Source organism: Rhincodon typus, chromosome 31, assembly GCF_021869965.1.
Source record: "Rhincodon typus isolate 14 chromosome 31, sRhiTyp1.1, whole genome shotgun sequence".
NCBI classification, from domain to species: domain Eukaryota; kingdom Metazoa; phylum Chordata; class Chondrichthyes; order Orectolobiformes; family Rhincodontidae; genus Rhincodon; species Rhincodon typus.
The window spans coordinates 20,556,359-20,577,239 of NC_063362.1; the positions used below are offsets into that span (position 1 = coordinate 20,556,359).

At 42.8% G+C, this 20,881-nt stretch overlaps 2 protein-coding genes across 5 annotated transcripts in view; both read right to left on the reverse strand.

Annotated features, from left to right (window-relative positions):
• Positions 1-56: 56 nt before the first annotated feature.
• Positions 57-5,025, reverse strand: htr6 (5-hydroxytryptamine (serotonin) receptor 6). Its single transcript, XM_020517657.2, has 4 exons — positions 4,981-5,025; positions 3,155-4,156; positions 2,131-2,286; positions 57-479 (listed from the first exon to the last, which is right to left on the reverse strand). The coding sequence occupies exons 1-4, from the start codon at positions 5,023-5,025 to the stop codon at positions 57-59; spliced, it is 1,626 nt and encodes a 541-aa protein (XP_020373246.2).
• Positions 5,026-11,943: 6,918 nt separating this feature from the next.
• nbl1 (NBL1, DAN family BMP antagonist) overlaps positions 11,944-20,881 on the reverse strand; it is a 38,124-nt gene continuing 29,186 nt past the window's right edge. For all 4 annotated transcript variants that reach the window (XM_048615001.1, XM_048615003.1, XM_048615000.1 and 1 more), the window contains 3 exons: positions 15,864-16,055; positions 13,894-14,005; positions 11,944-12,559 (listed from right to left, as the gene is read on the reverse strand). In XM_048615001.1, coding sequence (XP_048470958.1) covers positions 12,329-12,559; positions 13,894-14,005; positions 15,864-16,051 — 531 coding nt within the window. In that variant the 5' untranslated portion in view covers positions 16,052-16,055 and the 3' untranslated portion in view covers positions 11,944-12,328. The remainder of the gene's footprint in view (positions 12,560-13,893; positions 14,006-15,863; positions 16,056-20,881) is intronic.

A 20,881-nucleotide genomic window follows, 5' to 3' on the forward strand; every position in this document is an offset into this window, starting at 1 on the left:
CCTGGATCAGGGTGGGGGGGTGGAAACCCATCGCTGGGTTGTTTCTGAATCTGTCCCTAGTCCATTGGTGTGTTCAGTGGGTTTCCCTGGAATTCCTGGTCAGTCTGCTCCAGCTCAAAGAGCTGCAGTGAGTCCTCCAGCTGCTGGTCCTTGGTCAGCTGCTGGTCCTTGCTGGCTGCCAGGAGGATGTGTTCGTTCACCTGGATCACCGAGTCACCAGAGCCTGTCTGTGGTGGCAGGGTTAGCATATTTGGGAGGGACAGGCCCAAACGCCGGCCGCTGTTGGAGTTTTTCATGGACAAGGAAACTACAGTTGGCCGCCGCTCCCACCAGCGGTGGCAACAAGGCAAATACTTGGCCATGGCCCGTTTGAAATCCCGCATGAAGAGAGGGTAGATGATCGGGTTCATGGTACTATTACAGTAGCCGAGCCAGGTCAGGACGTCAAAGAGAAGAGCGGGGACACATTCACACACCGCCTGTTGGCAAGAGATACACATGGATCAGAGACAAAGTAAAGCTACCCAGCCAATTGCTGAATGGTCACTGGACTCCAAACGTTAACTCTGTTTTCTCCCCATAGGTTTGCTGCCAGACCTGCTGAGTTTCCCCAGTAATTTCTGTTCTTTCAGATTTCCAGCATCCGCTGTTGTTGGTTTCAATTTAGCTCCAGCCACGGACAGGGGAACTGGGAAATTCCTGCACAGTCGTAACACTGCCAGCCCTGAGTAGATCAGCGCTAATGAAAATGGGTAAACTTCCATCAATTACTCAGATAAAATATAGCGATGGGAATGAGCTATTTATATTCTGACTTGGGCCTGTTGGGAGTGCAATGTTATTTTTAAAAAACAAAATCTGAAATTGCTGGAGAGACTCTCCGTCACTGAACTGGAAATTTTAACCCTGCTTTCGCTCCACAGATGCTGCCAAACCCGCTGAGTTTCTCTAGCAATTTCTGTTTTTTTTCCCAATTTCCAACATCCGCAGTTCTTCGGGTTTTTTTTTTCAGAAGGCTGTTCAAACCCAGCGGATATCGGAGACAAACGGATTGGCGAGGCTGGAGTTGTAAAAATTTGAGGCTGTTCGAAAATTCTTTCCAGAATATTCGTGGCTCTTTGCATCATGGAGCCTGGGAATCCCCTGGGATCCTGTTTTAGGATTTCAGAGAGACATTGCTGTCTGCTTTCACGCTTTGACATATCGTTTTCAGAAGCCTTGGGACCCGCTCTGCATCCATGAGGGCGTTTGGTGTAGTGGCAGTGACCCTACCTCTGAGCCAGGAGCTCCGGGTTCAAGTCCCATTCTAACATATCTGCCGATGGTGGTCCCTGGGCCACGCACCGCCTTGGTTTCAGGGGACGCCGGCGACCAAGCAGTGATGGCTTTGTAAGTGAGAGAGACGTATAAAGAGGGACAGGAATGCAATTGTGTTCTCAACATAGTAACAGACAGAAAAGTAAAACTCACAAGGTGCGAGACGGAAACACACAGCGAGATAGGCATCTACCAAACAGGGAACTGTGACAGTCAATGACAAGGAATGGTATTATTTCCATTTGTGATGCCACTTTTGTCTAAACGAATCCCAGTGCCAGCGAGTGTAAAATTCACAATTGCCGTATCATCAGCCAACCCTTCCAGAGCCTCTAGTTAATGAGTCAGCCGAGTTTCTTGTTTAAGAGCCTAAACGAAATTGGCCAATTTACCTTTTAACCTCTGGCTGGTGCTGTACTCTGGACAACCGACTTATAGTTGAATTAGATATTCTTAACCAACCGTTTCAGATGTGCCAGGACACATTCATGTACGTGAACCCAGACCTCCTGGCTCAGAGGTAGGGACACTATCCCTGCACCACATGAGACCCTAAAACAGACATTTACTTTGCAACTAATTATTTGGAAAGTAGCACCTTCAAGATCAACCTTAGGATCTGGGTTAAGATTGGTCTAATTGATTTAACGTTAGACCGTTTCCCTCTGACGATTCCTAGCGAAGGGTTATGGAAAGGAGAGGACTGGGTGCTAAGTGGTTAAGGAGAGAACGACTTTAAAATGAAGGTTGCCGCTTCGAAAACCGAGATGTGGGGAGATTCTAGCCTCATCCTCAGCTCGGCGACTTGCTCACCTGTGTTACGTTGGCGACAAAGAACGGCAGCCAGGCCACAAAGAACATTCCCAGCAAGACCCCCAGGGTCAGGCTTGCCTTTAGAGCCTTCTTGCTGTGTTTGGTGAATTTTCTGCTGTCGCTGGTTCTGGCTGATGGATTCTGAGCTCTCCGGAGCTGGAAATCAAAGAGCGAGAAATATTTTGGACACGGCTATCGCTGAAGACAAATCATAGTCAGGTTTCAATTTGTGAAATAATGTATAATCTACGCAAATCTCCAATCATAGCCAGGACTGAAATTCAAAATTAATTTCAGAATTTCACAGATCCAGCTAAAACAAATGTGAAGCACGTTTAGCACAGTCAGTGTGTGGGATGTGATCAGACATAATTGTGGCAGCAACTGGGAAACAAGACTAAATGTCTGCCCAAATCCAGCGTGACCGGCGCTGAGAGTGATCAGTCCTGAGAGTGACCGGCGCTGAGAGTGACCAGTCCTGAGAGTGACCGCAATTGACATTGGCCGGAGCTGTGACCTGTGGAGAGAGTGGTAAGTGCTGAGAGCGACCGGACCTGAGAGTGGCCAGAGCTAAGACTGTCCTGTGCTGAGAGTGACCGATGAAGAGTGGTGGGTGCTGAGAGTGACCGCTGGAGAGAGTAGAGGGTGACGGCGCTGACAGTGACCTGATGCTGAAGCGGATCCCCGGGCCGCCGCTGATCTCGCTCCCGGGGCCCATGGGCGAGCTGCTGCTGCTCCCGGGAATCTGTCGCTGTCCGCGGTGCTGAAACTAAAGCACCGTGGCATCTTCTCGGATCAGCTGCTGGTTGTTGAAGCAACGGGAGTCCCAGGAAACCTGCAGAAAGACAGAACGGATCGGGATCTCGAGCAACCTTCTCCTACCGAGAAAGTCACTGACCTGTTATCAAAGAGCTGAGAAACCTGTCTGAAGCGATTAAACCCAACCTGGGAAGGTGCCCCGCAGTCTGTGGTTTAATGCTGGGACCAGTTTAACTCCGCGGACTGTACAAAGAGGCAGCTTTACCTGCACCGGTTCATCAGAGGTGGTCGCCACATTAGTGGTGAGGGAAGCCACTTGCACTGCTTGCTTCTTGGCCGCCAGCAGGATCCGGCAGTAGGTGAAGGAGATAGCGACCGAGGGCAGGAAGAAGGTGAGAGACGAGGCGATGAGAGCGTAGGGCAGGCTGACCAGGAGGCGACACTGAGCCGCCTCCTCTGGCAGCTCCAGCGTGGAGTTGAGCGCCTGGGCATCAAAGTCCATCTCATGCCAGCCCATCTCGATTGGCAGGAACGAAGCCAAGGCGGCCAGGGTCCAAGTGGTGAAAATGAGGAACAGAGCTCGGCAAGAGGTCATCCGCAGTTTGTATTTGAGAGGGGAGATAATGAGGAAGTATCTGTCCAGGCTGATCACACACAGGTTCAGGATGGAAGCGCTACAACACATAACATCAAAGGAGTACCAGATCGAGCACAATTCACTCTCCAGCACCCATCTCCCGTACAGTTCGTTCAACATAGCCGGAGGCATCACAACCAACCCCACCATCAAGTCAGACATGAAAAGGGAGACCAGGAAATAATTGGAAGTGTTGCGGAGAGAGCGTTGTGTGAAAATAAGCAGGATAAGGAGAGAGTTGCCCGCTGTGGTCAGGATGATGATGAGACAGAGAAAGGCTGCGATCCACTGTCTGCCCTCGGGAGCCGCCCCCTGCCCCAGCTCGGGGCCCTTCCCCTCGGCCCACAGCCCGTTGTCCATGCGGAGAGGTGACCGGAGACGCTGACAAGCACAGCAGTAAGAGCCTGGGCAGCTGTCCTGGCCATCGGGCAGGAGGGCGAGGCAACATGCAACACGTCCACCTGCCAAGGATGGCACATGAAGCTGAACAGCGCGTCCGCTTTCCAGTGGCAACTGCGGGCTCCGAAACCTGGAGACTGGAGAGAAGTGATGGTTGGTGCACACGCACACAAAAACATGCAAAAAAAAATACAGGACGCCAAGGATGTGAGCAGCGATTAACAGAATTGGCTGCAATTCACAAATCCTCTGTTACAGTTTCAATTCCAATTCAACTACCTCAAGGTTTGAACTTGACATTGAGCATCTGATCAGAGAGAGAGAGAGAGCAAAAGCCGTGACTGTTAGAGAGACATTCGTTCGCCAAGATTGTCATTAATAAGCAGCTTCACCAAACTCGTTTACTCAGAGACTCTCGCCAGAGGAAGTGGCGGTGGCAGGAATTGGCGCTTGTTAATGGCTCATAAGTTTTTTTATAAAAATGGAATGGAAATGACTTTATAACAATTATCCCATTGAAAGTCTGAGGAAGCAAAGTTCCAATTAATGGTTATCAAGGTCAAGAGATGAAATCAATCCACCCTCTATCCAAAGGGAACTCCACGGCCAACTAGTGAAAAAAAAAACAGTAATTTAAATTAATCCAGCCGACAAGGGAATCCCGTTGTCTGTACTTCTCTGCTTCCTGGATACTCTCTGAGAGAAAAAAAATTAGCTTGCAATTAAGCCGTTGGCGTCTCGGAATCTGTGCTTGTCCAGATCTGATAGTGACGAACGTGGAGCAAGTTTCCGACTGGACCTTCAGAAATAGTGTGCCGCAAATTCAGCGGAATGTTCATCCTCCCAGCGAATGAACTCAGCACCCACCCCGGTTTCATTCAGTAAGCCGTCCTCTCCTGTCCTCCCTCTGGCTTTGGTGTTGGCTTTATGAAGCACATCAAGGCGCCCTAGGGAGATTGAACTCTCAAGAAAACGACTAAGTGAAAAACTCGGATATGAGAAGAGAATGAGAATAAGGGCAATGCCACTCTCTGTAGCATTTAATTGGATCTCACCCTCTCCCTTCTCTCCTCTCGCTCCCTCCCTGAAGAGGGATTCATGTCGGGTGCAGCAATACTGACCTCCCTCCAGTACTTGGCTGAAGACTTCATTTCCAGAGTTCAATCAGCGTTAGGAGCTTCCAACTTTAGCGGAATCAGAGGATTGGTTTACTCTTCTTCCAAATGGCACCCTCTCACAAAGGGACCAAGATATATATATCGCCTATCAGCTGCTCTGCCAAATTCACCCCTTCCCTTTGCCCAGAAAGCTAGGCTGCCCCCAAGGTGCCATCTTGTAATTGCAACAAACCATTTTTTTCTAGTTTCTCTTTGATCTCAGTTCATGTATTTCCAATCTCAATTTATCCATGGGCCCCTCCACCTGCTCTCTCAACCCAATTCCTAATTACTAGTGATAACTTAATCTCTATTCATCATCCCCACCATGCAAACTCCTCCTGTAAATCATTCCCTCTCCTCAGGTACTGTCCCCTTCTGCGAACACTGGATGTTGGACAACTATTTTCCCAGATCCTAGTGAACATCTGGAATACATTGTAGGCTGGTATGGTAGATGCTAACTATTTGTTTGTTTTCCAGAGGGATGTTTGACAACTCTAGCCTGAGGAGGAGATTTAGTATGGAGAAAAAAAATTGCCTTTATATGCAACACTTAATTCGTCAGAACAAGCTACACATCCTAGCCATACTTTGACATCTACCTAACATTGTGGAAAATTGTCCAAGAAAAAGCAGGATTTATTGGATCTGGCTGTTTATCATCCATTATTCACTTTCAATCATCAACAAAGTAATGGAAGATGCTGTAGACAATGAAACATGTGGTACTTGTGCAGTAACTAACTACTCACTGATACTCAGTTGGGTTCTGCCAGGACTGGATCATTCAGCTCCAGACCCCTTTACAGCTTGATTCAAAATTGGCAAATTAGCTGAACTCCAAAGGGGAAGAGCAACTGTTCTAGACACCAAGGCAGCATTTGACTGAGTTATGTATTAAACAGCCCATCAAATTGAAATCAGTGAGATTGGAGGGAAAATCTTCACTATTCAGAGTTATAACAAGCACGAAGGAATGTGTCTGTGATTATTGGAGGCCAATCATCTCAACCCAGGACTTCAGCACGGGAGTTCCTCAAGATAGTGTCCAAGACACAACCATCTTCAGATATTGATTAATAATCTCCACCTAATTAAATAGTCGGTAGTGGGGCTGTTTACTGATCGTTGCACAATGTTCGGAACTATTCATAACTCCTCAGCTATTGAAGTAGTTCATGTCAGTGGGCAGCTGGAACGAACAATAATCAGGCTTCAAGTTAAAAGCAAAATACTGCGGAAGCTGGAAAACTGAAATTTAAACAGAAAGTGCTGGAGAAACTCAGAAGGTCTGACAGCATCTTCTTCAGAACTATTTAATATGGATGTAAGTAGGAGAGATGAACAAGAGAGGAAACATAGAGTCAAGAAGGAAAGAAATAAGTTCAGTGGGGCAGGGACAGTCTGAAATTATGAGTTTGGCAGGGCAGTCCTGTTTATGTATTTTGGAGGGAGGTAGATTTGGAGGGCAGGGCATGGTGGCACAGTGGTTAGCTCTGCTACCGTACAGCACTAGGGGCTCAGGTTTGATTCCAGCCTTGGTGACTGTGTGGAGTTTGCACATTCTCCCTGTGTCTGCATGGATTTCTGCCGGTGCTCCAGTTTTCTCCCACCTTCCAAAGATGCACAGATGAATTAGCCATGGTAATGTGGGGTTATAGGGAATGGGGTGGGGGGAGGCTCTGGGTCCAGACTCGATGGACTGAATGGCCTCTATCTGCACTATAGGGACTCTATGATTCTAGAAATAGGCTGAGCAGGGTTGGAGAACTATGAGTTGGGAAGCTCTGGAGGGGAGATCTCTAGAGAAGATAAGGTTAATAACGGTTCTGGAAACAACAGTTTAATGTTCAATAGTGGGTCATGAGCCAGAAGGAGATAGCAGGAAGTGTTGACAGTTGGCATTCAGCCTCTGCCAGAAAGAAATTGTCATGCTAGATGATATCAGCACCACCAGGTTTGACAACAAAGTCAGAGTTGGACCTGAGAGAACAGAGTGCAGCAGGTTCAGAAGGTGACAAGTTCAAGTGGGTGAAGGAGCAGAGAAATGAAGTCAGCCAATGGTACACCAGCAGATCTTGATGAAGAGATCAAGTATAAGTAAAAGGTTAGAGAGAGGGGTCCCATTTGAAAGGAAGTATTGGAGAAGGGTGAAAGGGTCTGCTTGGCAGACAAATGACTCTTGTCCAAATAAATGTGCATGGGGTTAATGGCAATGAAAGAAGACTTCATGTTGTGGCAGAAATTTATTGAGCTAGGGATATAAAACAATAAAACTGAGTTGTTTGCTGAGCACAGATAGTTCAGCATTACAAATGGGAAGATCATAGGGTATAGTGAATACAAGACAAGAAGGGGGATTGGAAGATAGGATGAACTTCAAGAAAATAGGAGGGGAGGAAGGATCAGAGGGGTGTCAGTGGCTATGAGTTTATGGAACTTGTGCTCCTTAACAGTTGAAAGAGTGAGATAAGAAATGCAATGTAGCGGGGAACTGGAACAAATTTAGTGTGAGGTGCTGATGGAAAGGTTGAGGCTATACATGTGGAGACACATAGTGGAGACACATCCATGAGTGTGGATCTCATGATGTGCAGGAGCAGCTATCTGAGGATTGATTTTTTTTTTTATTGAGCATGGCATATCTCAGGGATACCTGTAATCATGGGTGTGTTTGAAACATGAAGGATAGAACTTTAGTTGGAGTCTGTGCAGGGTAGGGCAGAGCTGGAGACAGTCATTGAAGAAGGAGGTGTGGATATGAAAGCTTCAGCAGTTCTGAAGCATCATATTAGACTTAGAATGTTGACGCTATTTCCCTCTCCACAGATACTGCCAGGCCTGCTGAGTTTCTCCAACACTTTGTGTGCTGATTTCGAGTTAATAAGTGACAAGAAATATTTGAGCCACACAATTGGCAGGCATTATGCATCTTCAATGAGAGTCTAGTCATTTTTCCCCTGCTGTTCAATTGCATTACCATCACTGAATCTAGAGATTGGGAATTCTGTAGTAACTCAGCCAATGATTTCTCAAAACCTGTCCGCTATCTGCAAGGCACAAGTCAGAAAAGTGATGGAATACTTTCACCAAATCGCTCTACAGCTTCAGTGTTGTCTGACTCATTGTCTAATATCCAATATTAGATGAGCTGCCATTTTCTCAAACTGGGCATGGATAGGGTAAATAGGCAAGATCTTTTCCCTGGAGTGGGGAAGTCCAAAAGTAGAGGGCTTAGGTTTAAGGTGAGAGGGGAAAGATATAAAAGGGACCTATGGGGCAACATTTTCATGCAGAGGATGGTGCGTATATGGGATGAGCTGCCAGAGGAAGTGGTGGAGATGGGTATGATTGCAACATTTAAAAGGCATCTGGATGAGTATATCAATAGGAAGGTTTTAGAGGGATATGGGCCAAATGTTGGCAAATAGGACTAGATTTGTCCATGCTGACCAGATATCCTATATAATTGGACTGAAGAGTCTGTTTCCATGCTATATATCTCTATGATTCTATGAACATTATAAAGTCTGTGGCCATTAACTTCAGCTCCCACAGCAAACAGCTTCTTTGGTACCAATTTTATCGCCTGTCTTGCCATTATCTTGGTCTTAAGCAGACTATTAACAATTTTGGCATCCAATTTGGCCCTCAACTGAGTTCCTAACTTTATACCTGATCAACAAAATTGCTGGTTAATTCCACCATGGTAACATTGCCCTTCTCAAGGCATTGATGGACTGGGAGCTGATTAGGTTGACAAGGAAAGGAATGAAGGGCAAACAAAACTTGGTGCAAGTTAAGATACAGGCTGCAAAACTTTGTATAAGCTCAAGCTTACAGAGGTCAGGGAGCAGCTTAGGGGAGCAATGAAATAGTTTAGTCCACAGCCGTAGTTCAGAAGGTACAGGTTGTGGCACCATTGTAGTCACTAAGCTCTGTGGAGTTGTCATCAATTTTTCCAGTTGCACCCAGTGCAATAATATCAAATAATATACCTGTTGATGTTTTGTAGGGTGTGAATAAAGACACCACCTACTTGAAATTGTGAAAATAGCCAGTTACTGATAGGCTGTACATGAATGGTCATCCTCTTGTTTTTGTTTTGTTTAATTACACTTGAAGATGCTCAGAGTATTGTACAGATTAGTTGTCAAAGAATGCTGAGAAACTGTTCCTCCCATGATAGCCATTGTGAACAAGTGTAATCAGGAGGTTTCTCAATCGAACATTGCCCCTGAAATAGTTTGGTCTTCTAACACCTTATCAACTTATTATTTTTTATATGCAAGACTGGCAGGGAACATTATCATATTATTTAGGTGACTAGACATTTTATTAATTCACAGGATGTGGGCTTTGCTGCTTGGGCTACTATTATTGCCATCCCTAATTGCCCTTGAAAAGGTGGTTGTGAACTGCCTTCTTGAATTGCTGAGTTGGAGGCATACTCACAGTGTTGTCTGGGAGGGAGTTCCAGGTTATTGACTCAGTGCCAGTGAAGGAACGGCAATATATATCCAAGTCAGGATTGTGTGTGGCTTAGAGGGCATCTTGTAGCTGTTGGTAAATCCAGGGGTATTTGCTACCCCTGTCCTTCTGGAAGGAAGTGGTTGTGGATTTGGAAGGTGCTGTCTAATACACCTTGGTGAGTTACTGCAGTGCATCTTTGTGGATGGTACACACTACTGCCACTGTGTATCAGTGATGAAGATAGTGAATATTGAAGGTGGTAGATTGATGCCAATTAAGTGGGCTGCTTTACCTGAAAGATGTCAAGCTTCTTGATTGTTGTTGGAGCTGCATTCATCCAGGTAAGAGGATGTATTCTGTCATATGCCTGACTCATACTTTGTAGATGGTAGACAGGCTTTGGGAAGAAGGAGATGGGTTACTCACCACAGAATCCTAGCCTCTGACTAGCTCTTGTAGACACAGTATTTAAATAGCTGGTCCAGTTCAGTTTGCGGGTAATGGTTACCTCTAGGATATTGATGTTATGGTGGAGTCTAACACCATATTTCACCATCCATAGTGCATTCATTCTATGCTGATGTCCTAATTGGTTACCCATTTCTTTGATAACCAAGTTACAATGTAACACTCCTAGCACTGCACTGTTTGAGATTGGTTAAATCCAATTTTATATTATCTCAGGAGACACTGCAGGCTGGATTTTAATCTAGACAGAAATGCAGATAAACCGGCAGCCATGTCCATCTGGGAGGTACGGCAGACAGGCTTGACTGTAACAGCCATGGCTCATCAGCATGGTGTTGATCAATATGGCCAAGTGAGCTCATAAACGCAGGTAACCTGCTGCCAAAAGCAGAGGAGAATGACACCCCATACATGTATGCGTGCGCCACACACACACACACTCCTGGGAATTTCTGAGGTGGAAAAGATGTAAGATTTTCTTATAGGTCCTGGATGAATGCAACTTTGTCTGGCCTTGGTTCCATTTTCTGAAATTTGTTTTGCTCAGCTTGATAAATTTTTATCAAAGAAGTTTCTCGCTTTTTGTTATGTAGAAAATGGAATTTGTGACAACTGAAGCTTGTAATTAAACTGCCTCCACAAATCTACAGAGAACACTCTACAAATATTTTGCTTTATTAACCACTGATCCCTTATTCAGAGTAGAGGTGAAAATGACACACAATGTCAGTGAATCTGTATATTCAAAATTGCACTCAGCCAGATCGGGGAAAGGAGTTGGCAATTCCCAAGAGAGATAGTAAGAACTGCTAATGCTGGAGTCAGAAATAACACAGTGTGGAGCTGGAGGAACTCAGCAGGCCGGGCAACATCAGAAGAGTAGGAAAGTTGACGTTTTGGGTCGGAACCCTTCTTCAGAAATTCTCAAGTTCCATTTAACTGCAAGGGAGAGAAATCGGACCTGTATAATCTCCAAGTTTAATTCTATAGAATTACACAAGGGCACCATAAAAAATCAATTAGATTAACTGCAGAATTGATACAAAAAAAATACATAATGTTATAAAACCAGATTAGAATATTTACCCTCTTGCCTTGTTACATCTCCCCATTTCCTTCTTCCCTCTTCAACTTTTGTCTTGGTTTATCTTTTGTTTGGAAGAGTTTGGTTCTTGCCAGATGCAGTTCCATGAGTATTGGTCACCTTGTATCTCATCAGGGTAGGAATTCCTTCTAGGAACTGAGCAGTGTATGTCAGCAGGCTATCTGATCATGTGAGCATCACAACTAAGAACAATTCTACCTTTATCTGCCATTCTTACATGCACTTTCCAGCAGGAGGCATTGAGTAGTGGTCAGAAGTGGAAACCTTAATCAACCTTTTCTCCTTTTCCTGGTTCAGATGCCGTGGGTACCCCACATCAGCACAAACTGTAATCAGCTAAGCCACCACAGAATCAGGACGAAAGCCAGAATATTTCAAATCTGTCTGCCCGCACCATATATAAACTTGGCCCAGCAAACCAAAAGCTCAGTGTCTCATTGTGTTCCAAACACAAATCACATTTTCAGTGCTCTTTACATATCAAAAATACACATTAATTACGCATAATATTATCTTGACAAGATTTGCATTTCCTTCTGAAATGATGAGTGGGTGTAGTGTTTTAAATTGTCTCTTTGCTTTTCTGTCCACTTCTGCCTTTTTGATGTACTTAAATTTCTGTCTGTGCATGTGTGGGTGTGTCTGCCAGTCTCTTTACCTCTCCATTTGTATGCGTCTCTTTCTTTCTCTGTGTTTTGTGCCACTTTGCCTCCTTTTGTGTGTGTGTATGTGTTTGTGTCTTCCTGTGTTGTCTCTTTTCTCTCCTACATTTGCAATGCATTTAATGACCCACAAATTAAATGAAAGGAGGATTTTGAAAAAAAGTTTGAGATTTATAAACTGTAATTTTATATACAAACAGTTATAAGTTTGAAATGGCTACACACAGGGATTTCTGCGGTACAAAAAACAGACTTGTTAATTACAGACATTGTGAATCCAACACAGATCACCAATTCTAATTATACTTTGCTGGATCTTGGTGAGCTATATATTAGTATTTGATTGAGATTCCTGCTTAATTTCTATAACAAATGGCATATTTTAAAGACTTTCCCCTTAAATAAGTCTGCATGGATTTTTTTTTTAGAAAATGTTATATTTTGATTTTTCTCTCTAAAGCTCAACAAATAAAACAAACAAAAATTTTATACCACAAACTTCATTTTTTTTCTTCTCGTGCCAAAGTCTATTGCTCTACTGTTCCTCAGTGCCACTTCTGAGAGCAACTTGCTCGTCATGGTGAACAATCTGAGGGGATCCAACAGTATCCATGGGAGAGGCTTCTTCCTCATTTAGAATTGCATTAAAAATTTGGGAATCTTGGTGGTGTTCCTTTCCACATGCCTGGCAGCTGCAGTGTACAATCTTTTCCACTAGTTTGTCCACTCTGGGCATTTCCTCATTGCCAGGACATTCCAACATGACCTGCAACACAAACCATGAATATGTTTAATTCAACATTTCAGTGTTTCAGGATTTTCTTCATCAATTGCTATTTAGGAACGATGTTGAACAGCAGGAGAGGAGAAAGGGCAAATAAAGGAAGTGATTCAGCATGCAATGACTCAGTATTCTCAACCTTGGTTTTTATAAGGCTGTAGATTGCTGGAGGTTGGGAAACCTGCAGGAGAGTGGGAGGATTTCCGCAGTTTTAAGTCTTGGGAAAGACTGATTTCCGGTAGGGAACAGTGTGATGATTCTTTATTTCAGAATAATGAAGCTGTAGGAAGGAGAATGGGAGTCTGGTATGATTAAAACATATTTGTTCATGGTATGTGGGTGTCACGTCTCTATTAGTGCTTGAGAAGGTACGTTCTTGAGGTGCCTTCTTGAACCACTCTAGTTCATGTGCTGCACATACACCTGTAGTGTTGTTAGGAAACGACTTCCAGGATTTTGACTCAGCAAAACTATTAATGGTTGGCAATATGGTTCAAAGTCAGGATAGTGTGTAGTTTGAAGACAAACATGCAAATGGTACTGCTCTGTTTATCTGTTACTTTTCTGTTTCTAGCTGGTAGGGGTCGTGGGTTTGGAACATGCTGTCAAAGGAACTTTAATGTGATACTGCAGTGCAGCCTGTAGATGGTACACAGTGCACTCATTGGGGTGGTGGACAGTGCAGAAGTTTAAAAGTAGGGGATGGGATGACAATCAAGTTGCTGAGTTAAAATCTTGTAATTCCCTCCCGAACGGTATTGCGGACCAATCTATATCAGGTGGACTGCAGCAGTTCCAGAAGGCAGCTTACCACTACCACCTTCTCTAGGACAAATAGAGACAGGGAATAAATGCTAGCCCAGCCAGTGATGCTCACATCCCATGAATAAATAAAGAAAATCAAGAGGACTGCTTTGTCCTGGGAGGTGATGGGCATCTTGAGTGTTGTTCGAAACCGCACTCGAGTGGAGAGTATTCTATTAAGCTCATGATTTGTTTTTTGTAGATGATGGGCAAACTTTTGTGTGTCAGGAGTTACCAGAGAATTCCCAGCCAGCATATTTAAATGGCTGATCCAATACTGTCCTGAGTCAGTGGCCTGGGATTGGGTATTTGGAAGAACAACAGGGAATAATATAAGATGGGCAAGGACCAAAGTGATAAACAGAATAGGGAGACATAGGGGAAAGCATTCAATGCAGAAAGTCTAACTAAAATGAGTTTGTGATCAAGAGGAGGGACGAAAAGGAAGGATGGATTGCATGTAATTAGACCAGGAGGCTGCATGTAATCAGACAGGGAGCCAAACAGTTACTTACAATTTCCCACATAGACTGTGCCGGCATGCAGGAGTCACAGTGAACGAGGGATTCAGTTGACTGCGGAAAAGTGTTGGGTACACTGTAGCTGAAACATTGGCCAAGGCATGCTCTGGGAGAGGGAATGAAACAGGGTAGATTATAACATCACTCAAATTGTTCATATAAAGCAGATTTTTACTTTCTTGTCTGAAATAAAACTAGAGCAATGCTATCATCTGATGGTCAGAGATTATCATTCAATTAAATCTGGAAATTAAGGTGACATAAAGTTGCTCATATTTTATTTGTTTCAGTCCACTAGAACCCAATCACACAAGATTGGCAAGCTAATCAACGATGTTATTTATAATATTTACTGAGTGAATCAGCCACTAACAGATGCTCAAACAAAGTATACAGACCAGCGAATACCAGAATCTCACAAAGAAATAAGTGTCACAAGCCTTGAAATGAGACCTGAGGCCCTTAAATTCGGCGTAAAATTCTAATTATAGTTCTTACATGTTATAGTTCTGGGAAGACGTCAGTTCACTGTTGTATCACTGGGTATTGAAGTACTCATTCATGCATTGAATAAGCCAAAAGAACAGAAAAGCAGCCAGTTCTCACTATGTGCCTAGCCTGATGAAGGACAGATGTACCACATCTATCAACAGAGAAGGCATTGATTTGCCCACTCGCCCAACCTGTCCAGATCATGCTGAAGGATCTCTGCATCCTCATCACAGTTCACCCTGCCACCCAACTTGGTATCATCTGCAAACTTTGAGATGTTACAGTTTGTTCCCTCATCCAAATCATTAATATGTATTATGAACAGCTGGGGTCCCAGCACTGATCTCCGTGGCACCCCACTAGCTACTGCCTACCAATGTGAAAAGGACCCATTAATTCCTACATAGAGATAACAAGGTGTAGAGCTGGATGAACACAGCAGGCCAAGCAGCATCATAGGAGCAGGAAGGCTGACATTTCGGGCCTAGACCCTTCATCAGAAAAGGTAGACGAGGACAACATTCAGATTTGGCTGATAAGTGAATGGTAACACTTGTACTACATAAGTGCCAAGCATTGACCATCTCTACTTGATATTCAATGGCACTGCTATCACTGAATCCTCCAGAATCAACATCCTGAGGGTTACCATTGACCAGACACTTAATTGGACCATATGAATAAATACTGTTGCTACAAGAGCACGTCAGAGGCTGGGAATCCTGTAATGTGTAACTAAGTTCTCGATTTCAGAAGCCTGTCCCCCATCTAAAATGCATAAGTCAAGATTACGAGTAAGAACTCTACATGGGGTTGGACTAGTACAGCTCCAAAAATACTTAGGAAGCTCAACAAAACAGTCTGCTGGACTGACATCCCACTTACTGTCTTAAATATTCACTCCCTCCACCAATGGCATGCAGTGGCACCACAGTGTACCATTTCCAAAATGCACTGCAGCAACACCTCAAGGTTTCTTTAATAGCACATTCCAAACCCATGACCTATACCATCTAGAAGCACAACCACAGCAGATGCATTGGAACATTGCCAGCTGCAAGTTGTCCTCCAAGGCAGATACCATCCTAATTTGGAACTATATGACCTTCACTGTTGTTATGTCAAAATCCTGGAATTTCCTTCCTAATAGCACGGTAGATAGACCTACACCACACAGACTGCAGAAGCTCAAGAAGATAGCTCACCACCAACTTCTCAAGCAATTAGGAATTAGCAATAAATTCCAGAATTGCCAGTGATGTGCACAATAAAAAAAAGTTCTAGAACTAGATGGATTGAAAAGATTGAAAGAGGGGTAACAAGACATCATGGAAGAAAATGTTTTGTAGACATTGAGGATTATCCAGATGACTTCAATTGTGCTTGAAAGTCCTCTGCATTCTGATATTTCCACTTCATTTGAAAAAAAAAACAGGTTGGAAAGGTACGTTCACACTTCTTTTTGTACTTACCTGTTTTGGATGGACTTTGACTCACATCCAGTGTGGCCAACTATCTGAGTGATGTTCTTTGCTTCACACCAGGCACTTTTATCAGGAAACAGTGCCAGTTTATTGATGGGAGGAGGTGCTGCAAAAACTACAGTTGGAAGCAGAATGCCCAACATGGACCAACACATCATCATCAATGGCTCCACCATAGTCCTAGAGAGAAAAGATGCCAATTGACAATGAGTTAACAACAAGAATATCTCAATGCACAGATGCACCCACATAAAGGAGGGGACTGAATAATGAGACATACAAAGTCTCCCCAACAATTTCATCCATGGGTTATGCCCTTCTCTCTCTCTCTCTCTTCCCACTTCTGCTCTCTAAGTATATGAATTGGCCTCAATTTCTTCCATTTAGTTTTCAGTGTCAGAGGCTCAGCCATGAACAAGGAGATTGTATGTTCAGCAAGAATGAATTTCTGGGCACAAACCTAAAGTAATTTCGGAATCGAAAAGGCCAATGCATCTAGTATGATGAGATGCATTTCCCGAAACCACAAGCTTCTTTGTGCTGGACTAAAAGACATGGACTTAGCCTGATTTAGTGCATTCCCTGATTTGCAACAAACTCTCTACAAAGAATATACATGTTGTTGATATCCCCATAAATGCCTCACATCAGCACATTACAGATGCCTGATTGAGTTGGACTATTTTTACTTTCATGACTTTCAAACATAGAATATCAAACAGACCATTCAAGGTCATGGCAACAAACAAGCAAACTCAGTCATGCAAAGACAAATGGAATGGGCTAAATATCTTCTGGACCTATAGATTTGGCAGATCTATTCTGTCCTTTGGGATTTAAAAAGAGACAGCGTGAAACACATCAGCCTCCCACCATCCAAATATATTCCGCAGCAGCATTAGCATTTAAATTACACTGTAATAAAGTAGTAATCTCTCCCTTTCTCACTCTAATCCATTAAGAAAATGACTTTGATTTAAGCATTATTGGATAATTTCTTGTTAGTTTTCAAAGTCGTCAAAAACTAATTTAAAAATTATCATTTCTGATGATCCTTACTGAACTTTTACAAACAGAAGGGAGACATGGTAATGGAGGACTTTCCAATTTTGACCAAGGCAGCTTTTTGTCTGTTAGTTCTTCAACGTTCAATGGGTTTCATTATCATAAAGTAAAGCATATAAGAGGCTCTAATTTGCATGTCATAGTAGCACACACTTATTAAATCAGCTCCTAAGGCTGTTAGTCCACTGTTCTACCATTTTCTCATTTTGGTACCCAGCTCTTTACAAGATATAAATCAAGAAAGCATCAGCCTACCTCAGCTCATCCCTACAGTCTCCATCTCTTTTCAGTTGATCCAAGCCAAACTTTTCTCTGATTGAGAAATGTTGATCATCATCATCATTATTGATGTTATTATCTGTCTATAATTTTTCCAGTTTGAAATTAGTCATGTCTTGAGGTTTCCTTCTTTTACCATATAACCCAAGCATTTAGGGGTCTATATTTAGGGCTGTATGTTTAGGGTTTATATTTAGGGGTGTTTAAATTAATTGTTCCCAGGGATTACAGTCTCCTGAACATCACCATGCTGGGAATGTAAATTAGACACAATCAAATACTTGATCCTAAATGGTCCTTCCTATGCACTAAATCAACTCAACTTAAACTAGCAGTGTCATTGAAAACACTCAGTAAACATTCATGTGTGATTTGTGAAATGGTTGCATTTATGTGAAGTCAGACAAGATTGTTGTCTGAAATCTAGGCCCAGGGCGATATGGAATCAGGTTTAATTGGCAGGTCAATAGGGTTAATCCCCAAGCACAAAGAGCTGGGAGAAGGTCATAGGTCAAAACTTTGGCCTCCTGTCAGGCCAAGAAAGAAAACATTGGCTCTTCAAGGGTGTGATTCAAAAACAAGATACAGAATGAAAGTTCTTTGCTTAAGACACAGCAAGTTTCAGGAATTTACTAGTCTTAAAATTTGGGATAACATTGCATTTATCATTATTTTCTCTCTTACAAAGTGCATTACTTAGAAGTTGCAATTCAGTATAAAAATTTATCCTCTTCATATCTGCAAACCAAATTTAATTGTTGATTTATAATGAGACCCATCCTCCAAAATATGATTCAGCCCCTATCAGAAGTTAGCTCCAAAGTATGTGAGAAACACATGTATGTGAGGTTACACTAATTACAAAATATGGGATTTCATTGTTACAATCTAACAGGTCATGAAAAGGCTAGCCTTCAGCCAGTAAAGGTGAACTTTCAATGATAAGGAATGTAAAGTCCACTTTCTGACTGGTATTAATGCTGAACTTATCTGGTGAACAGATGACATTTAAAACTGTCCACCATCCAATTCTCATCACTTAGTTTGAATTAAGGCACTGAATCTCACCTGTATCTTTCAGTACACCCTCCTACTCCCTTCAAATTGGCTGGTAGGTCAGTGAATTCCCAAAATGCTACACCATCCAGTCTGTGCACTTTTCTTTTGGAGTTAGTGTTTCCAGAGAATAGAATGGATTATAGGAATTTCCTATAATCTTGTCTCTAATTATCCAAGCACAATTTCTCAACGTCTGCTCAATCTTGCAGATGCTGATAGGATAAATTTTGAAACCCCACTCCACCCACAATACAAACCAAAACACAACATAATTGGTAGCAGACTTACACTAACCAGCTGTGTCTTTTGCTGGTCAAGCTCTGCACTCAGCAGATTATAAACAGCTGAACATGCAGAAGGAAGAACAATGTATGGCTGTGGAACATGACAGATCATGAATCACTGTTCATTTCTCCCTAGTGATCCCATAGTTGAATCTGTTCAACATAACCAGTTAATTGGCACCTCGTACCTTGTGTTAATCACTCTTCAACAAAAGAGATAATGCTGATATCCTCAGTCCCATAACCAGAACCCAAAATATTTTCTTCTGAAATATCCACAAAGTCTACATCTTTTTTCTGAAACTTTATTTCACCACAGTCGCACACTGGATAGAATTTTGCAGCAGCAATGATTTAAAACAGACAGCGTTAGCAATTATTATTCCATTGAAACTGGCAGCAGTTTTGTGAGTCTGCATATGCCCAAAAATAATTTGGAAGTCTAGAAATTGCTGTCACGAGTCTACCCATCTCCATAGGTGCACTGTTGAAGATCCCCCAAACTACAATCAACAGGAAATCGCAAAGAATCCCAATGTAAAAATCCTTCAAAAAAACCATGACTAATAGCATTTGTAACAGCATACTAAGCTTATAATTATTACTATACATTTTACTGGTCCTTAAAAGCTAATTTTATATTTATCAAATGTCAAATTTCTCCTTTTTGATACAATAAGTCCACATACTGTAGAATAATACTTTTTAAAGTTTGTTTTTGACATTTCATAATTTCTCTTAATCCAATCATAATTATTGTATTTTACTATGTTAAATATTTGAAGTAAAAGTGAATGATAAAATAGTTTTTGACATTCTGCTTTGCCATTGAATGCTTCAATGTGATTGGTTGCTTATCCTGATTGCTTAAAACCTGCTGAAGATAAGCCTGACATGGCACCAGATTTAAACAGCTGTCAGGAAAAAGGAAATCGATGCTACAGTGATAACTAGACCCTTTGGGCAGCTTTCTTCAAGAACAGTAGTGTGTGCTGTTGCTTCACTGCTGATGGCAAAATTCAGTCTATTAAAGAAGATAGTCGTGAACTGAGGAAAATAAGTGAGCGTTCACTGACAAAATGTGGAAGAGACAACAGGAGGAACCAGTATAGAAGATCTCGTGGATTCATGCGTGTTCAGCAGTTAGGCATTTCATGAAAGGATGGAAGGGCAAGGAAATACAACCACCAGAAACATTGCTATGTCATAAAGCAAAGTATTATTTGTGGGAAAAGAGAGACCATAGGCCAACATCATGGCTAGAGAGAGGAAATCTGCCATCCTTATTCAGCCTGGGTGACATGTGACTCCAACCCATAGAAATGTAGTTGATTTTGACTGTTCTCTGAAATGGCCAAGCAAATCATTTAGTTCAGGGGCAATGGGGAAAGGCAACAAATGTTGGTCTTGCCGGCAATGATGATTTGTCAGCCCCATCCTAGATTCTGCACTGAAAGAATTCTACACAATTCTAGAAAAATGTAAAAAAAACAGAAAGTAGTATTGGGAAATTTCATAATAATGGCAAACATAGTAATTTTTTAATAAACGTTTATATTCCATTGCTAATGTACTTCTGCAACCTCCAGTTATTCATGCAGCAAGCTAGTTGTTTTTTAAACCATGTTATTTTATCTCATTAGAAACTGGTTCAATTATTCTGATTAAAAGTAGTTGTATGCATAGCAAGCTGCAGCCAATCTGCTTTTTCAAGGGTTACAGTGGCCAGGGTCCGTCTCCAGTCTTTCCTGTCACTGTGGGAAGGTGCCAATCGTAGGGAGTGAGGGTGCCTCACATTGAACTTCAACATAGGAGACAGCATCACCATCAGATGTGCCCAGTGACTGACTGAGCATTGCCATGGGTCTCACATAACACACAATGAGCATTGGCATAGGTCTCACATAACACGCAGTGAGCATTGCCATGGGTCTCACATAACACACAATAAGCATTGCCACAGGTCTCACATTAGAGGCACTGAGCATTGCCATGGGTCTCACGTAACACACAGTGAGCATTGCCACAGGTCTCACATTAGAGGCACTGAGCATTGCCATGGGTCTCACGTAACACACAGTGAGCATTGCCACAGGACTCACACAACACACAGTGAGCATTGCCATGGGTCTCACATTAACAGGCAGTGAGTATTGCCATGGGTGTCCCATAGCATACAATGAGCATTGCCATGGGTCACACATAATATGCATTGAGCATCACTATGGGTCTTACATAAGTATGGGTCTCATACAGTGTAAGTGAGCTTCGCCATGGGTCTGACCCATTACTTAGTTCACCATCATAACCCATGTTAAA